At 34.4% G+C, this 20,072-nt stretch overlaps 1 protein-coding gene across 1 annotated transcript in view; it reads left to right on the forward strand.

Moving 5' to 3' along the window:
- LOC115880128 overlaps positions 1-19,780 on the forward strand; it is a gene marked incomplete at its 5' end in the record, with an annotated part of 106,837 nt that extends 87,057 nt beyond the window's left edge. The window contains one exon of the mRNA XM_030897258.1: positions 19,361-19,780. Coding sequence (XP_030753118.1) covers positions 19,361-19,477 — 117 coding nt within the window. The remainder of the gene's footprint in view (positions 1-19,360) is intronic.
- Between the last annotated feature and the right edge of the window lie 292 nt (positions 19,781-20,072).

Below are 20,072 nucleotides of genomic sequence, written 5' to 3' on the forward strand. Positions count from 1 at the left end.
ATACTTGCCAAGTCGGTAGGCCATTGACCATGATATGGCCGAGGACCGCGGTTCGGATTCCACGTAAACAAAGTAGGCCCCGTCCAGATTAGCCCTGGCAGCAAAAGGAGACGTTAACTAAATCTTTACTTTACTTTACTTTGTTTCGTTCCATTGAGCGTTGTGCCAACTGCAGTTTCCTTATAATGTCCGTTTTAAGTGGCCAGGTTTTGCATGCATAGGTTATGTCTGGTAGTACACATTGGTCGAATGTTTTCTTCTTTAGATATAGTGGTAACATCTATACAATGATCTTTACCAGAAATATGTAACAACACAAGATTTTTCTGCTCTGCCTGATCTTATCTGAGCCATAAAATTTCGTATGTGTTCAAACAACTTTGTTCCTTAAATCTAGTTAATATTGATCTAGATTGTCCATTATATTTTTGATTACAATCTTTGCATGTCTCATAAACCTGACCTTTGCAGAAGAGGTGTCTTAATTGTGATTTTGAAGTGATTTTGGAACACATAAATAAACATAAAAAATGTATATGCCTATGTGGCAGATTCATCTCTCTAAAAAAATCCTTTATGGGTATTTCGCCACTGCACTCCAAGAAAAATAGTTATTTTTCGTAAACTTCTTCTTCTTCTTCGTCGTCTCTTCATGTCTGAAGAATCGTGACATTATGGCTATGTGCAGCTGGTGATTTTGATCTTCCATCGTTGGCGATCTTCCGCCTCTCGGAGATTTGATTGAAATGGATAACCTGTAATATTTGCTATTTGGTCAAGCCATCTCGATGGTGATCGTCCTCTGGGTCATCGGCCGTCTACTTTGCCTTGTACTATGATTTTTTCAAGGTTGTCTTCACCTCTGCGAGTGACATGACCGAAGTATTGCAGGATGCGTCTACGGCAGATGATGGATAATCGATCTGTGATGCCGAGTTCATTAAGAATTGACTGGTTGGTTCTTCGAGCTGTCCGTGGGATACGGAGCATTCTCCTCCAGCTCCTCCATTTTTGTAAACACTTTTGCGTTAAACCTAAACGGACACTGCTTGTCAGAAGTTATGTTTAGAGTTATACAAATTTGCCTAACAAAGAAAAAAATGCTTAACGTTTCGGAAAGTTTATCTCTTTCCGTCGTCGGAAGCAAAAAAATACAAAGAATGAAGAAATAAACATAGCATAACATAAAATATAGAAGAAATATCAGAGCTGTCTCTAAAGTTTCAGCTTTTTGGTTTTACCTCATTAAGTAATAATTCTTATCAGATAGTAATTGAGGGGTTTAGGGGAAAAACTTCATAAGCGCCAATTTCTTAATTTTAGGATTTTACAATATTATAGTAGGTTTGTTTAACTATATAGGCCCTGCAAAATGTATAAACTCTGCTGGGCAATAAGTTGTTAAATCCTATGATATATGCCTAGTGATATCTGTTTTACATCTTAAATGGAATTGGGCAGGACATGTGGCAGGATAACAGATGGACGGTGCACAAAGGTACTTGTGGAATGGAGACCAAGACACGAGGCCTATAGAAGCAGAGGACGACATGCTAGTCGATGGACAGATGATATTAAGAGAGTGGTTGGAAACTGGATTCAAGTGGCACAAAATAGAGGCTAGAGTTAAGGGATGCTTTTGTTTAGCAGTGGACGGAATAAGTTAAATGATGACGATGATGATGATATGCCTAGTTAAATGATGCTTATCATGTTTTTTCCCTGGACTCTTCAGTTGTTACAAACGGCAATTTAGGAGTTAAAGGATTACAAGAATTGAAGTCTACAAGTTAAAGGATTACAAGAGTTGCATTTTTAACTCAATATTGCTTTGACATGAAAGATTTCCAACCAGGATGTATAAAATTATTATATTTTACCTGAGAACGGTCTAAACCCTCTCTATTTCTTTATTCACGTCGACAAATCAAATCAATTCCGAACTCTTAATCCGCGATTTCATTAAAGCGAACTGCTTGGATTTTCCCGGAGCAGCATACTTTTCCGGGAGGAAAAGCGCTACTTGGCGATGCCGTATCCATATCAGTATTCCGCCTAGTAAGGCAAATTCCATCTCAATCACTTTAAAACCTCAAATCCCTCCAATTTGGCGGATAAAAGTATATTTCCGTGGGTCCCCGGCTCGCTATATTTCGATTATGTCGAACTTATAGACGGTCCTAGATACTAAATCATAAAAATCTTTCGTTTTTTTATTAGTGAGGATAAGCCCTAATATTATCCCTGAGAATGGTGATATATTTTTTGGGATACGATTATCCAGTGAACAAGAGATTGAAAATGAGAACGTTATATCATTTTTAAAATAGAAACTCGGACTTCTTTTGTCTATAGTTATTTTGTTAGTAGATCATCTCTGTTTTGCAAATAATATTGTTTTAATAACAGACAAGATACAGGAAGCACAGGATATGCTAAATGATTGTTCGGAAAAAGTCGGTTTGAAAATTAACTTATCAAAAACACAAGACATGGCAAACCTAGAACTGAGTGGTAATTTAAACATTAATAACATACTTTTGGAACAAGTCCATATACAGGGTGGTCCGAACTGTATTCCGGAAACTTCGGCAGCATATTCTGTTGATTAAAACAAGTAAAAAAGTTCGTATAAATGTGTGTCAATGCTTAGTGTATCATTGCTTAGTTTTGGAGATACAGGGTGTACGGGGTAGTCAGCACATGTTGAGTAGATAGATATTTGAGTCAAATGATAAATTTGGTAACTTTTTATTTTTTTAATAAAAAATATAAAATATAATAAATAAAATTGGGCAGGACATGTGGCTAGGATAACAGATGGACGGTGGAGAAAGAGACTTGTGGAATGGAGACCAAGATACGAGGATCGGTGGACACGAGGAAAATGGATCCAAGTTGCAGAAAATAGAAAGAAATGGCTAGAGTTAAAGGAGTCTTTTGTTCAGCAGTGGACGGAATAAGCTAAATGATGATGATGATTCTCCATTTCCGATATCAGTCGTACCAATCGTCATCATCGTCAATAGTCATCATCTTGATGCACTCAGTGGTGAGGTCTTCTGGTGTTCCCCATTTTCTCCACAGAATCTGCATTCGCCGTTGTTTCTTGGTCCAAAATGACTTTGGCCCAAAAGATGGGGCTTTTCAATAGGACCAAGAACGACGTTTCTTTGCCCAAAGCATTAACTTTTCATAAGCTTTAAAACATTATTTTAGAGAATAGAAGAATCTATCTGTCCAAAGTATTTCACTCTTGACCCAAAATGAATATGCAAAGGAGTTCTTGCTGCAAGAACAATAGTCTCTTTGATTCATGCAAAAATTCTTGATTGAAAAGGGACATTTCTTGATTAAAGAGACACTTTTCTTAAACCAACAGCGAATACTATTGACTCAACTAAAATTTATTTTAATCTAGAGAAGTCTATACATCATATACAGGCATATACATATACAGGCATATTACGAGGTATATTATTTTCTAATAAATTTAGGTTTTCCTGGTCTGTAGTCAGTAAAGTGATATTATTTTCCTCGATAGTAGTTATTTCTGCTTCTTCACTCCTTGGTATTTTTTAAGGTGGTTCATCACTCTACAAATTACAAAAATATGTTACATCACGATTAATCAAAAAGTAAAGCAAATAAATTATTAAAATTATAACTTTGATCACATTTTGAATTTTTTAGTACGACGACTTGAAATTCTAAAATTTTTGTAATTATTTGCATAAAAAAATCGATACCTATATTCTTATTCTATCTATAGTCACGCATGCATTATCTAAACAGGTGCATTAGGTAAATGTCTCTTACCTTCAAATATAGCAAATAAATGCTCTAATTTTCATTTTTTCAGAAACTCCTTTAAAGAATCCATATATCCTAAAATTTGTCCATAAAAAATTACAAATGCATGTTAATAACGATCACTAATTTGTTATACGATATGCGTTTAAAAAGCAAATTATGCAAAATTCCAAGTGGAAAATTCCAAGCAACAAAACCCGAGCGTACTATGATGTGCGACCTATGAAATGCGACGTACGACTGATCGGACTGCCGACTGATTGTATATACCCAATACCGTCCTTCGTCATCGTCTTTGCGTGTCGTTATTATTTTTTATCAAAAGAGTATTTAGCTATTGAAAAAATGGCCATGTTTCTTGAATGAAGTACTTCCTAGCGTATTTTTTTTATTATCTTAAAACAAAGTAACTTGCACTTGGTTGAATGAAAATAGATTCAAGAGAAATTTTCGAATTTTTCAAGAGGACAAGTTTTCTTGAGTTAAAAGAGTTTTTCTTCAGGCAAAATATTTTCTTTTACGCTAAAATTAATTCTCTTGCCACTAATTTTTTTTTGCAAGAACGACTTTAGTTCAAGTCTATCTTTTTTATCAGTGCATAGGTGAAAAACAGCACAACATGAAATGGTCGGATGCCCGGGTTGTACACAAGGAACCTCGTAAATTTAAAGAAGACGTTTTTATCTTTCTTGCGTAAAAGTTCAAAATTAAAGTCAATGCTATTCCAAGAAGATATTTTATTAAAGCATTTATAGCTTTGAATAGTGAGTGTGGAAAACATCGATAAAAATATTTTACGCATCGATATTCCGCATAATTCTATAAGATGGCGCAAACCTAACGCAAACCCATTTTAAGCCCATTTGCGCTGCATATTATAATTCGCTGAGCTGTTTCCGCGCCCTCTAACGAGACGTTTTTGCTGCGGTTTTCGTCTCTAGTCGCGACATGTGTCCGCGACGCGACGTATTATCCAGAAGAGCGTTCCAAATTGTGAAACTAGCATAGCGTTTCTGGTTGGAAACTTGACGATTCCGCAATTTCCAGACAAGTTTCCAGAGCAGAATTATACTCTAATGGACGTGAAGTCTCTCTAATTTGATACTTGGTCTGTATTTTTTTTTCGCGTTGGGTTTTGCTAGAGATACATCATACGAGGAATATACAGGATATTTGGTAAATTAGTGCAATATCGTTCATTGAAGAAGTACGCAACCCTATGGGCGATTTCGTGGCACGAACGAATACAACAAAAGCATTCAGGATACGGGAATATACAGGGTATATCTTAAGAATCTATTTCACTAGTCCGAAAAAGTAGCAAAATAAGCGTTCGGCATTTAACGTTTTATGTAAAACTGGCTAGGTATTTTTACACAAATGAAGAAGGAAATTAAAGATAAAGGATTATACTATATCAGTATTGTAGCACATTTTTAGACAACTTCTTCATTTTTAAGATTTTGATGGTCAAACATCAACAGAATATTCCTTATGTTTGGATTAAATTTTTTCGAAAATAAAGACATAATTTAAGATTCCGTTACAATACGGAAATATATTGAAGTTTTGTGATTACAGTGATATTAAATTTATATGGTTCTGTAACAAATTATGCTCTCTATTTTATGGCAAATGCTGAAGCTCTGCAAACCTTAATCAAGCCTTAATCAAAGCACGTGTGTTTGGAATTTTGGGTGTGGCTTAACACGACAGGATCGGGCTAAACCTTAGGCAGATTTCTGAAATATAACTTTCGGCCATACATCCGCTTTACCCGACCCCGAGAGCGACCCGAACAGTACAGCGTAATAGAATGTTAAATAAGACCAAATGTTTTAAGAGGTGGTAGATCAGAACAAAAAAAATATAATTTCTAAAATAAACTGTAAATATCAGAGTTATTTAACTTTCTAAATTTAAAAAAATAATGCTTATATTTTGAATAATTCAAAATCAATAATTAATTAGCTTGCTCTTCGTCGATTAGCTTATTCTCAGCTTATTCGACGCTCTGTGCTGCCACATGGACAAGAAAATGTACATTCAACTTGATTGAAATTACGTAACATGGAGAAGAATCCGCACTAATTATTGTTAAGATTTATTATTTTACCATAGTAATAAAGTATCTAGAATGGCACATCCAGACATTATTTAACGATTCCATTGATTGCCGTCGCATTGATCGGGACTATCGGCTCAGAATGCCCTAACTTAATATAACCTCAAGGTAAACTAGAGTCGGTAATTACCCTGGCTTAGCCCGGCACAACGTATGGGTATAAAGTCGGGGCATAATTATTGCCCATAAAGTCGGATGCAAGCGTTAACCGTTAATTGGTCGCCGCACCCGAAATTACCCAATTACGCACGGCTAATGCGGGGCGCCAATAGATAGACTACTAGAAACTACCTGGCTTTTTATCATTATTAATTAGCGCCAAGCGACAGGCAGTTAAAGTCTAATTTTATAGCTGGCGTCTTTCGGAGAAATTTCAATGAATTAATGCCTTTAACGCTAATTTTATTTGTAAATATGCGTTTACACGAGTCAAAGTGAATTGATCACCTACGTAGCATTTTTGGACACATTTTAGATAATGTTTCTAATAATCGTGTCTGTTTCTTGATACAAAATGGAAACGGTATGCCACAAATAGGAAACATTTTTGAAACCTATATATTTTATGACTTCATTACATGTGTTTCCAATGTTTTGGCACTTGTCGTTTCCTGAAATGTTTCGATGCGGAATCAAAACTTTTAGGAAATGTTTCGAAATATTTTCCGCAATTTATGTCCAAGATGTTCCCGTTTTTAGCAGCCACTGTTTCTAAATGTGAAGAAATAAAATACCAAACTAAAATAGTCCACACACATTTCTGTGTGTGGATTTCAAAATGAAAACAACCATCAACAATGTCGATGTCCGCCATAATTTTTTTGTCTTAAAATCCTTGTTTTTAGGTTTTCTAGCACAAAAAATGTTTGTAAAAAAGCAAATTCATCGTTTAATTTAATAATGCACTTTCATATTTGTAATGCCCCTTTTATATATCAATCTATTTGTTGCTACAAAATACTTCTGTTTGAAATATAGATTTTTATTTTTATATCATGGTTCTGAAAATAAAAATATATAATTTAACGTAAGTAGAACGCGTTCTTATGAGTTTAAAAGCTCAACAGCCGATAAAAACATATATTTTAGTTAAAAACGCTATCAACTGCCAATATGGCGGAATTTTAATTCATTATTTTATAAAATTGACATGGAGTCGGTCAGAAAACATCTACATTATATCATATTTGTGCCGAAAGAAAAAAAGAAAGAAACTCGTGTTTCGAAAATGAATCGACAATAAATGGAAACCTTGTTTCCAAAATGTTTCGATTTGGCGCTATCTGTGTAAAAATTTGGAACTAGTCACCTTTCAACAACGCCAATCAAAACTTCTGGTCAAAATAATTTAAAAAATATTTACTTAATATAATACAATTATTAAAACATAAAAAAAGCATGTATTCCATTGTGAAAAAAAGAGAAAAAACGTATGCTGGTTACATTTTTCTTCTCCTTTTGGTCTCCTGTTGGGTATGGTTGTTATTACATTTATTCCTAAAACAAATCGTCTCTGTAATGCTTATAATAAATTATTATAAAATCGCATGAGAAAAATACTGTATTTGTACTCACCATATTATGTCCTTTCTTCTGCCTTTTTAATTATGGTACTATAAAAACTTGAAGAATGCTTAAATGCAAAAACTACAGAACAAAATCCAAACAATAAAGTAAGGTTATGTTCTCATAATATTTGACACAGAATGTCAAATAAATTATGGAAACTTTTCAATCGACAAAACGGCAGGGGCGGATCCGAGATTTGGAAAGGGGGGGGGGAACTTGACTTTACTCAAAGTACATACTCCCTCCCTCGCTCCCTCTATAGTCGTTTGTGATTAAGGAAATTAATAATATTGTATTACTTGGCTGAACCCAAGGCTTAGTTTAGTTATAGAATTTATCTTTTACGAATTTTTAATGTATGTTTATGGTTTTGGCACGGCTGATATCGGGGAATTAACCTCTGTAAAATCGTCTCAGATACTCGCTTTTTCTCAAAGTTCTGAGACTGTATGATGAGGGGGGTATGAAAACGGGGGACACAATATATCTATAAGGCCGCGGTGATTAACTCCTATACAATTTACTCTAGCGAAGTTTCATGTACTAAGTCGGTTAATGTAATCACATGTAATCGGTGCACTTGCAGCTTGCGATTGGAATTATCTGCGTTTGATGGAGTACTTCTGATTTCACGAGCTGCAAAAAATGTTGATTCTCGTGTCGATCATATCATTTATCGGAAAAAAGATTTTTGATGAATTTGAATCGAGCAAATCAAAATAAATCGACTCTATTTAACATCGGTTAGTGCAAACCCCGGCAAATTTCTGCAATAAGCATGAAATTAATGTTCTAATATGTATGGCGAGCAATCAGAATTAGTTAACGGACGAAATTATATGGTAATATCGATAATATATGCGCTTTTCCTATATTAGTTTCCGCGTTCGTGTGCACTATTCGTTCGTTATGTTTGCTCTAAAGACACAGCCTCTAATTTAATATAGATTTATATAACTTTATATAATATGTGGTTTATAATTTAATAATTTTAAAGTCGAAAATGTGTATTTTAATTGTTTTATGTATATTAATCAAGAAATAACCCTCTTATCCTATTTCCAAGCAGCATTAAAAGCGATCAACTCGGTAACCATCATTTCGAAGTTGGCCAAAGAAATAACAATTTTAAGCAAAAAAATAAGGTCTTCCTACTTTAGGTGCCAGCTCATAATAGGATAAAAAGCAATGAAAAAGCAAAAGGTTTACATTAACTAGAATACAAACTTTTTGCTTCCCAAGTGGAAACCAATTTAAAGTGGAACTCATGCAAGAATCTGGAAGACTCTTCGTAACCTAGAATGAGAATCCTCTAGCGGTCTAAGACACTCGAAGAAATTTCTTAGAACCAAAAAGATTTTTCTTGATTTAAGTAAGAACAATCTTCGGATTGTCACGGTGTTTTTAACAGGACACTGTTTCCCCAATAAACACCTCAGTAGATTGAAGCTAAGAAACAACGGCGAATTCAGATTCTGTGGGGAACATGGGGAAACACCAGAACATCTCATCAGTGAGTGCGCCGAGACGACAACCATTCGTGCCATAAACTTTGGTACGACTGATATCGGGGATGGAAAAAAAAGAAAAATAAGAAAAAATAGATATCGGACCAAATGACCCTCTTTATCACTACCAAAAACCATTCGAGGTAAAAAAAAGGGATCGAAGAATGTGGACAGATATAGCATTCCTTCAGGATGACTAACCTGGTATACAGACGGGCCAAAGACCGCTGAAGGAACAGGAGCTGGAGTATTTGGGGAAAGACCAAGGGTAAGCTTATCCTTTTCCTCGGGTAATTACTCGACTGTATTCCAGGCAGAAGTCTTCGCCATTCTACAATGTGCGAGAGAAAAAAATAAAAGAGCTTATTCAGGTAAACTCATCAATGTATGCTCAGACAGCCATGCGATACTTGGGACGCTTATGAAACAAAGGCTTTGGCACAATTCCTAGGTGAACTGAAAGCTCTGGCACGAAGGAGCAGAATTAAATTATTCTGGGTGCCGGGCTACAGCGGCATCCAAGGCAACGAAAAAGCCGATGAGTTAGCTAGGCAAGGATTATCGGCATCCTATCTTGTTCCAGAGCTAGTACTGGGAACACGCAAATGTATGGCCCGTAGTTCACTAAAACTTTGGATCAGGGAAAAGTAGAATGTCCACTGGAAAAATAGACAGGGGCACAGGAACAGCAAGGCCTTTATCCAAGGACCTAGCTCTAAAACCACAAAAGAACTGCTAATGCTTAGCAGGAATAAAGTGCGGATTAGAACAGGCCTCTTGACAGGACACACGGCTATCAAGTGTTACGTGAAGAAGCTCAACCTGTATGAATAAAGTCTTTGCTGAAGACTCTGCCATAAAGATCCTTAAACAGCGGAGCACATAATATGCCATTGCGAGGCTCTGGATCGTAAGCGATAATTTTTATTTGGGAAAGCTAGGCTAGAACCGGAGGAACTATGCTCCCATCCTATCACAGACCTGCATAAGTTAGTGCAGAGCACAGAGATAGGAGAATGGGTGAAGATATAGAAAGAGGATAAACACGATAGGCTTCACAGGTCGCAGTGTTTCCTTTAGAGCATGGCCTTGTTATTGGAAAATAACCCTGTAAAACCGTCTCAGATATTGTTTTTTTAAAGCCCTAAGACTGTATGATGAGTTATAACTCAAGAAATACAATACAATATACCTCCCATACAATCGACAATCTCCAGTACTATAGAGGAATAATCCCCTTGCACTTTTATTTTTAATACATATTGCATGAAAAATAAAAATAAAAGAGCTTGGTAATTGAAAAATAATAATCAAAAATTCGTTGCAGGAGGAGAATAATTCATTACTGAATTAATACAGAATAGACAGGCACCAAAAATATGTTCCATCAAACTCGACATGGAAAAAAACAAAACAAAATCACGTCTCTTACCCCCTCTCCAACCTTTTTTACTTGTCAAACCTGCTTCAGAAACGCCTGATCCGAAAAACACCGAACAATGCATTATGCACCTACGAACGAATATACGAAAAACAACGAGCAAGCCCTTTTCAAGCATTTCCTCCTTCATATACGCTCCGATGAAATATTAGCAGCATTTTCGCTAATAACAATGCTGTAATGCTTCGCTGACTTGGCGCTGCCGGCTGCGTGAATGCGTGTGAACGCGGTGACAATGGATTCGGCGGGTTGCATACGCTGATGAGGTTTGCACTTTATATCCCATGCCGTTTAATAAGGCAATGGCGAATCGCTTGCTATATAGCTCTGGCTCTTTTTTATTCGTCCGAGATTTTTCTGCAATAAGCCTAATTCTCATTAGAGATTTGTTTGTGTTTTTTTATCTGGGAAAGTTCGTTATTAGCATTTGATTTGTAATAGAAAATAATCAATTTATATATATCAATAGAGTATATTTTTTTGACTGAAATTTTACAAAACGTTTCGGTCAGATGTAGCATTGGGCGTTACAAAACTGGCGAAAAAAAGGTGGTAGGAACAAAAATTGCTAGAACAAATTACTAAAGAAAAAATTGCTAGAAAAAAATACAAAGAAAAAATTACTAGGAAAAAAATTGCTTGGGAAATTTGTAAGACAATTTCTAAGAAAAAGATTGCTAGAAAATATGACGCCGATATGATAATTACTCAAAAAATGCTAGGAAAAAATTTCTGGGAAAAAGTTGATAACAAATTCTCGAAAAAAATCAGGAAAAAGTTGCTAGGAAAAAATTGCTTAGAAAAAGATTATTAAAAAAAATTAATAGGAAAAAACTCCATGAAAAAAATTGCTAAGGTAATAATTCTCAAAAAAGGCTTATAGAAAAATTAGCTAGGAAAAATCTGCTAGGAAAAAGTAATAGAAAAAAATTTTGCAGGTAGAAAAATATTTGCCAAGAAACAGTTGCTATGAACAAATTGCTGTTAAAAAATAGCTCGGATAGAATCCAACATCAGTGTTACAGTTATACTAGTTGGCTATTGAAATACCATAACCGCTTGAATACTCTTTTCTTGGCACGGATTCCCGATAGATCACCGAAGTGAAGCGACGTTAAACGATGCGACTAGATGGGCGGGTGACCGTCTAGAAACTTTGTTGGGCTGTTTTTCCATGGCAAGAATGTAAAATCTATTGGCACATACACACCGGTATCAGGTCTAAGGAGAGACCAAATTAAAGAGGTGGAGAAAATGGAGACAGATTCTCCAGCCTCCTATTCTCTAACCTAACCTCACGAGTTCCAAGCTCCTCGACTGTGTGATGACTCCAACTCTAACCGTGGAAGGGTGTGTACCCTCGGAGGAAGAACTGTTGTCAGAGGAGGATGGGAAATACCCTGTCCCCTCTACAACAGGGGCATGATGGAATATAGACTGTGTGATGACTCAAGGAAAGGGAGCAGACGTTTAAGGTCGCAGTGATTACCCCCTCCCTCTTACTCATTCTACATTCTGCATTGGCACATACATACTGCTCATTCACGCCGGATGATAACGCATATCTCGTAAGAGTCGACTTAGACACTCACCATTGACAATGACATGGCGGACGACCATGATGGTTCGGATTCCGCGTAAACAAAGTAGGCTCAGTCCAGATTAGGAGACGTTAACAGAAAATAAGTTACTTTACTTTTACATTTTTTAATAACAAATCATAAATAATTATATCAAAATTGTGAGCCTATAATATTCAAATTTAATATATATCCAGAAAATATCCCCACCTAAATTTTTCTTTTTTTTACGAGTCAATATAGAGCCAAAAATAGACCCACGACAAATGACCTCCATAATTTGCCAACATTCTATTTCGATCCCGCACCCTTGCTTAGCGACTTATAAGGAATAAAGGTTTTGGGGGCGAGGGGGTGGCGAACTTTTTGTCAATAAAACCGCCAGTTTGGGTCTCGAATTTCCTCCCCTATAAATCGGCCTACGGAGGACCTTAAGAAACCCCTAATAAGAATATTGACCTTTCTGTAAAGGGCAGAGGGCCATACAATCTTGGGGGAGGGTAGATTTTCGAAAACAATAAAACGTGGCTGTTTGTAGAGTGTATTTTATTCAAGTCCACGCGTGCTTTTGGTGAGAATTATTTCTTGAAGATGGCGAAAATTAAAATGTTGTAGAAGTGGTGTAGATTAGATTTCCTTTGAGGTGGCTTTTGCTATTTTTTACTAAATGCTAACTAAAAGTTTTAATCATCTGCTGATGATGCTAACATGGTTAGCGAAACGCGCGTCCAGTGTCAGTAAAGTGTTTTGGTGTATTGTGGTGAATTAGTGTTTAATTTTGCTGTTGTAACACCAAACGTTCAATCCTCAACTGTAATATAAGACAGGTAAAGTTAACCACCGCGACCGTATAGATCTATTGTGTACCCCTTTCTTGAGTTGACAAAAGCCACTCTCTGAGACATTTTTACAGAGGTTAGTTCTCTGTCTCAGATATTAGTCGTACTAAAGTCTATAGCACGATTGGTTGTCGTCTCGGGATACTCAGTGATGAGGTGTTCTGGTATTTTCCCATTTTCTCCACAGAATCTGCATTCGTCGTTGTTTCTTGGCTTCAGTATAAAGAGGTGTTCATTGAGGAGACGGTCCCTGTTAAAAACCCGTGACAATCTGACTGTTCTTACTTAAATCAAGAAAAATCTTTCATTTTTCTCGGTCGTAAGTCCTGCGACTTTTACAGTTCTATTGTGGTCCTCTTTTGGAAGAAAAAACTGGTAAGAAAAAATAGATAGAAAAAAATTTCTAAAAATTGCCGGGAAAAATATTGTCAGGAAAAAATTGCTAGCAAAAAATCACTAGGAAACAAATTGCTATGAAAAAAATTGCTGAAATAAATTGCTAGAAAAAAATCAGAAAAAATTACTAAAAATTTCCGGGAAAAACATTGTTAGGAAAAAATTGCTAGAAAAAAAATTGCTAGGAAAAAAATTGCTAAGAAAAAATCCCTAAGAAAAAAGTTGTTAAGAAAAAATTGGTAGGAAAAAAATTGGCATTCCCTGTTAGTACTTCCTTTAAAGTTTCGACAGTTTTCCTACCTTATGATCCGATTATGAAGTAGTTTGTCCTACTAACTTAAAATGTTTTTCCAGCCTCGAACTAACCTGATAAATTTTGCCATCATCCACGAGATTGGTTAGCCACACACTGTTAAAAAATGTCTATACCTATGTGGCGGATTCATCTATTCAAAAAAATCCTTATGGGTTTTTCGCCACTGCACTGCAAGAAAAATCTACAAAATAAAATAGTTATTTTTTTGTAAACACTTTTGCATTAAACCTAAACGGACGCTGCTTGTCAGAAGATGTGTTTACAGTAATAAAAATTTGCCTAACAAAGAAAAAAATGCTTAACGTTTCGAAAAGTTTTTTCTTTCCGTCGTCGGAAGCAAAAAAAATATAAAGAATCAAGAAAAAAAAAACTATTTAAAATATTTAAATTGAACTATTCGAGAACACTTTACTTTTTAAAACAGATACGTCTACAAGAAATCGTTGACGTTCTGTTAAAATGACATTATATTAAGTTAAACTTCAAAATTAACAATTACTACCTGATAATTACTTAATAAGGTAAAACCAAAGAGCCCAAATTTTCTGTATGATTATTTTTAAATTTCACGTATGTTATGTTTATTTATGTAATGTTCTTTAAAATCAAAGAAGCGATTGCCATACATTACTAACATCTAACATCTACAGATGCATGAGCAATACATTTATTTTTATTAGATTGAATTAAAAAAGCCTCTTTTATTTTTCTTTTAGAGGCTATCGCTTCTTTCATTATAATTTTGGCGTTATTAAAATTTATTCTGAGCCCTGTGTCCCATGAATGCTGACAAATCTTAGATTTGTGAAAATCTCCCTTTCTTAAATAATCTTTATGTTCTTTAATTCTAACATTTAAGGGTCTAGATGTTTCACCAATGTAAAATTTATCGCATTGGCAGGGTATTTGGTATAGTACATTTTTACGCTATTTTAAACCATTTTCAAACATCAAAGTGCAAAATTGGGAAATAATACAAAAAAATGTAATATACCAAATACCCTGCGAATGCGATAAATTTTACATTGGTGAAACATCTAGACCCTTAAATGTTAGAATTAAAGAACATAAAGATTATTTAAGAAAGGGAGATTTTCACAAATCTAAGATTTGTCAGCATTCATGGGACACAGGGCACAGAATAAATTTTAATAACGCCAAAATTATAATGAAAGAAGCGATAGCCTCTAAAAGAAAAAGAAAAGAGCCTTTTTTAATTCAATCTAATAAAAATAAATGTATTACTCATGCATCTGTAGATGTTAGATGTTAGTAATGTATGGCAATCGCTTCTTTGATTTTAAAGAACATTACATAAATAAACATAACATACGTGAAATTTAAAAATAATCATACAGAAAATTTGGGCTCTTTGGTTTTACCTTATTAAGTAATTATCAGGTAGTAATTGTTAATTTTGAAGTTTAACTTAATATAATGTCATTTTAACAGAACGTCAACGATTTCTTGTAGACGTATCTGTTTTAAAAAGTAAAGTGTTCTCGAATAGTTCAATTTAAATATTTTAAATAGTTTTTTTTCTTGATTCTTTATATTTTTTTGCTTCCGACGACGGAAAGAGAAAACTTTCCGAAACGTTAAGCATTTTTTTCTTTGTTAGGCAAATTTTTATTACTGTAAACACAACTTCTGACAAGCAGCGTCCGTTTAGGTTTAACGCCAGAAGTGTTTACAAAAAAAATAACTATTTTATTTTGTAGATTTTTCTTGCAGTGCAGTGGCGAAAAACCCATAAGGATTTTTTTGGACACACACTGTTCTGTGGCCATTTCTGAAACTACTTTTGCAGCACTGTAGAAGTTTAGCCATTAGGCAGGCTAACGTAACATTCTCCAAATGTATTTAGAGCACGCACATCATCCCATACTAATATAGAATTGACCCACTAGAAAATCAATGATGATGGCAACTGAATATGAAGTGCTCTGAGATATTCCATGTTAAAAGTTTATTTGTGATGTGAAAGTGTAAATTATGTTTGTGTTTTAATGTTTTAAGGTATTATTTCCCAATTTTGAACTTTGATGTTTGAAAATGGTTTGAAATAACCCCAGCGTAAAAGACCGCTTTTCTTCTTCTCAGTGTATTTAGTTGACAGATGTCTCGCTATATAAAACTCCCCTTTTTTACATCCCCGTTCAACTTCCTCATCAAAAGGATCGACGTGATTAGCGTCTATTTGCTTTCTCCCTTAAGTACTCCCTTTCCTCGCATCTCCTTCCTGTTTCCAACCAGCCAAAACACTCCAGTCTAGTATTTTTCGCCTAAAATCCTCCTCCCTCTCCCTTCATCTGCTTCAGAGAAATCAAAGGGCCTATTCTGCCTGCACCTACAGCCCTTGCAGACGCACGCACACATTCTCACACGGCCGGAAACAATGGGATGAAACGTGTGCATAAAAATTCAAAAGACGCGACGCGACGTTACGGATTTTTTTCCACTCCCGTCATCATCTTTTGTCAGCCCTTGGGGCGCCGGTGGTGGTGTTATACGTTCTGTATGCGTTTGCATGGTAGGAAGGGGGGTTGCTATTCCGCTAATAACCCTTTTTTCGGTGTCGAGTGCGTGGGGCACTCGAGACATGAAATAAAGGGATGAAGAGTTTCGGTTTTAGGCTGTGACAGGATTCGTTTTTTTTAGTTAAGCTTGATGGAGTTTTTCAGATAAAAATTAAAATGTAACGTGCTTTGGACAGGGTTTTGAAAAAATATTGTAGAAATGTTTATGGGTTTAGAAAAAATGATTAGGGAATTCTTGAAAAATTCAAAGAGTGAAAATAGTGTAGAACAGACCTTAGTAGCTTGTTAATAAAACTGTAAGTAACAAAGAAAAATATAACAAGAATTTTTCGCTAACACCGAGACTGATACTTTTTTTTAACTTGAAATATTTACACAGCGTTTCGGTCATATGAATTATTGTCCTTTTTTAAATGCGAACTAATAGAAAACGAACCCACACGGGATAGGATATTTGAATATGGTTCCTATAAATGGGATAGGAAGTTCCCAGTTGAATCATTCTCATGCCACCAAAATACTATTACTTATATGAAAGTATCACTTAATAATCTTAATAATGTAATTTCCTTCAAGTAGTCTTTTTCCTAGCATTTTTTTCCCAAGAATTTTTTGCCTAGATATTCTTTCTAGGCAATTTTTCCTAGGGATTTTTTAGCAATTTTTTCCCAATACTCTTTCCTAGCAATTTTTTCCCAACAATTTTTTTTGCATTTTTTTGCCTAGATATTCTTTCTAGGCAAATTTTCCTAGTGATTTTTTTAGCAATTTTATCTTCGAGTACTCTTTTCTAGTAATTTTTTTCCAACAATTTTTTTAGCATTTTTTTGTCTAGATATTCTTTCTAGGCAAATTTTTCTAGTGATTTTTTTAGCAATTTTTTTCTTCAAGTACTCTTTCCTAGTAATTTTTTTCCAACAATTTTTTTAGCATTTTTTTGCCTAGATATTCTTTCTAGGCAATTTTTCCTAGGAATTTTTTTAGCATTTTTTTCGCAGTACTGTTTCCTAGCCATTTTTTCCCAATTTTTTTAGCATTTTTTTTGCATAGATATTCTTTCTAGGCAAATTTTCCGAGTGATTTTTTTTAGCAATTTTTTTCTTCAAGTACTCTTTCCTAGCAATTTTTTTCCAACAATTTTTTTAGCATTTTTTTGCCTAGATATTCTTTCTAGACAATTTTTCCTAAGGATTTTTTAGCAATTTTTTCCCAGTACTCTTTCCTAGCAATTTTTTCCCAACAATTTTTTTACCTAGATATTTTTTCTAGGCAATTTTTTCTAGTGATTTTTTCTCAGTAATTCTTAGCCTAGCATTTTTTCTAGCAATTTTTCGAGCAATTTTTTTTTGCCAAATTTTTTTCTAGTAATTTTTTTAACAATTTTTCCTAGCAATTTCTTTCTAGCATTTTTCTTATCATTTTCCGCCTAGCAATTTTTTCTGGCGATTTTTTTAGCATTCTTCTTAGTATTTTTTTTCTAGTAAGTTTTTCCCAGTAATTCTTTGCCTAGCATTTTTTTCTAGCAATTCTTTCCTGGCAACTTTCTTCCTAGCATTTTTTTTCTTGGCAACTTTTAGCAATCCAAGTAGAGTAGGAAAAAATGTCAAGAAAAAATTGCTGGGGAAAATTACTAGGAAAAATGGCTAAGAAAAAAATTGCTAGAAAAAAATCCTAGGAAAAAATCACAAGGATAATAATTAGGTACTCAAAAAAATACTAAAGAAAAGTTACTAGGAAAAAATTGCTATTAAAAAGATTCTAGAAAAAAATTGACAGGAAATTGTTGCAAGGAACAAATTACTAGAACTTTTATTTGCTGGGGGAATTTCTTTTCTAGTAATTAGCAATCCAAGTAGAAAATTTTTCATAATATTGCAACTACTTATCAACACGTCCTCTTACCTGTCAGTCTCACTGAAGCAATCGGACTGCTGCTGTAGAACGGATAATCTTCTCAATTTTTACTTATTAAAAAAATTAAAGAAAAACAGTAGCGGATCAAATTAATCATCCCCAGAATTAAATAAGGGCGTATCTGCTAACGTCTTGCGCTTGGGCCTTTGCTACGTTTCGATGGCAAAAACTACCCCGCCGATCAAAAACATGCTCCGATATCGGATATTTCGTAAATATCTCGGAAAGATTAATGGACGTGGCCGGACTGTGACCTCTGCCACCATCTTTTTTATTCGTGCCTGACGAAAAAAGGCTAATTTTAAATTATTGTTCGGGGTCTCTTATCTCGCCCGCAAGTGTTTAACTGAAGAGTATAACAAAGTGATCTTTTGTAGTGTTATAGTTAAAGAAATAAATAAAATTGTGTTTTTTATTTCTTTGTCAGTAGTTTTTTCATATTTTATTGCTGAAGGTTATGAGAATTATTTTATTAGACAGAATAATATACTAAGAGGTCTTGGGTCGAGATTTCCGTATGTAAGAAGAGTACAATGCTTTTATAATGTATTGAACAAAGAGAGAACAGTAAAAACGTTGCCAAACGTATGAAATAAACCGAGAAACTGTGCACATTGCAAGAGACGTGGAAGCGGATATAGCAGATTCGTCGCGGTCGACCGGTCGTCCCAATCAGTACCAAATCAGTACTTAAAATTATAGATAGTGTACATCATATATTCAGCTTCACGATTTAATTACGTCTAGTGATACATTATTTGTTTATTTATTAACGAGTCGTTGTAATTTTTCCTATAGCTTGTAAATTTCTAAGTGCAAGTTAGAAACACTTGTACTTTTGGTAAAAATAAGTGGAATTGAGTTCGTGTTCGACAGTGGTCGCGCTATTAGAACTCTTAAATCAAAAATCGATATCTCGAAATCCATTAGAAATTTTCAAAACATATTTCTGCTATGTTTTCTTCGCAGACAGTATGTGAAAATCTTTATAAATAAAAAAGTTACACGATTGGTGAAAATGGCAATACACTAAAAGTAAATGGATGATTTTTTTTTAAATTTTAATTTTTTTCAGGGCTACCACCTGATTTCCCAGCGGGAAATTTAAATTCCGGTTAGTCAGCCCGGTGCCGAATATGTGTTGACACCAATTAATTTAATAAATGCGCCTTCGATGACGTATCTAAAAGTTTATTTGGTATCGGTTATATTCTTTATGATCTCTGCTTGTACGTAATTGTTTAATTTTGATATTTATTTTATGTATTTTTTTTGTTGATTACATTTTTATTAACATATTTTTTTCTGGCTTGTTATAGGTAAGCATTAGTGATCATCCGTCCCCTGCACAACCAAGACCCACCTATTTGGTACCTGTCATACCAGTAGTTTGGGTAAGAAGACAAGAATATCACACAGAGCAAGTCAATTTCTGAACTATTACTTAATATCATTATATTTCTATCTCCAAAACATTTTTATCTCTCAATCACATTCTTTCTTATATTATTATATTTTGTAAATACACTGTTTCATGTTTCTTTTTTTTTTATTTGTATGTATTCAAATAGACCTAATTTTGTATTGTGTTAGGTGTAGTACATCAATCTTATATGCGCTTGTATAAATTTGCATTGAACTTTTACCGATTAAATATTATTCAAAATTGTTAGTAGGGTTTTAACACTGACTTATTTACTTTTGAGGTTATGACCACACTGCTTAAACGATTTTTGAAATAAAACATAAATTAAAAAATTGCATGTATGTTTTTTTTTATATCCATTAGCTGTAATAGCAATTCCCTTATTTAGAATTCTCATGCATGTATATAAATCAGTGTTCAAAAAGATTAAAATTTCGAATTTAGTGAGGTTTTTAATTAAATAATGATATATTTGTTAAAGAAAAAATGGGCTGACATTTACTTCAAAAAGGAAAATTCATATTGAAATTACCGGCACATCAAGTTATTTAGATGCATCCTGTAGATTTTATCTTAAAAGTTATTTTTTTAACTACTTACATTTT

The sequence above is a fragment of the Sitophilus oryzae genome, unplaced genomic scaffold (genome assembly GCF_002938485.1).
Source record: "Sitophilus oryzae breed Bouriz unplaced genomic scaffold, Soryzae_2.0 scaffold_1615_pilon_pilon, whole genome shotgun sequence".
NCBI classification, from domain to species: Eukaryota; Metazoa; Arthropoda; class Insecta; order Coleoptera; family Curculionidae; genus Sitophilus; species Sitophilus oryzae.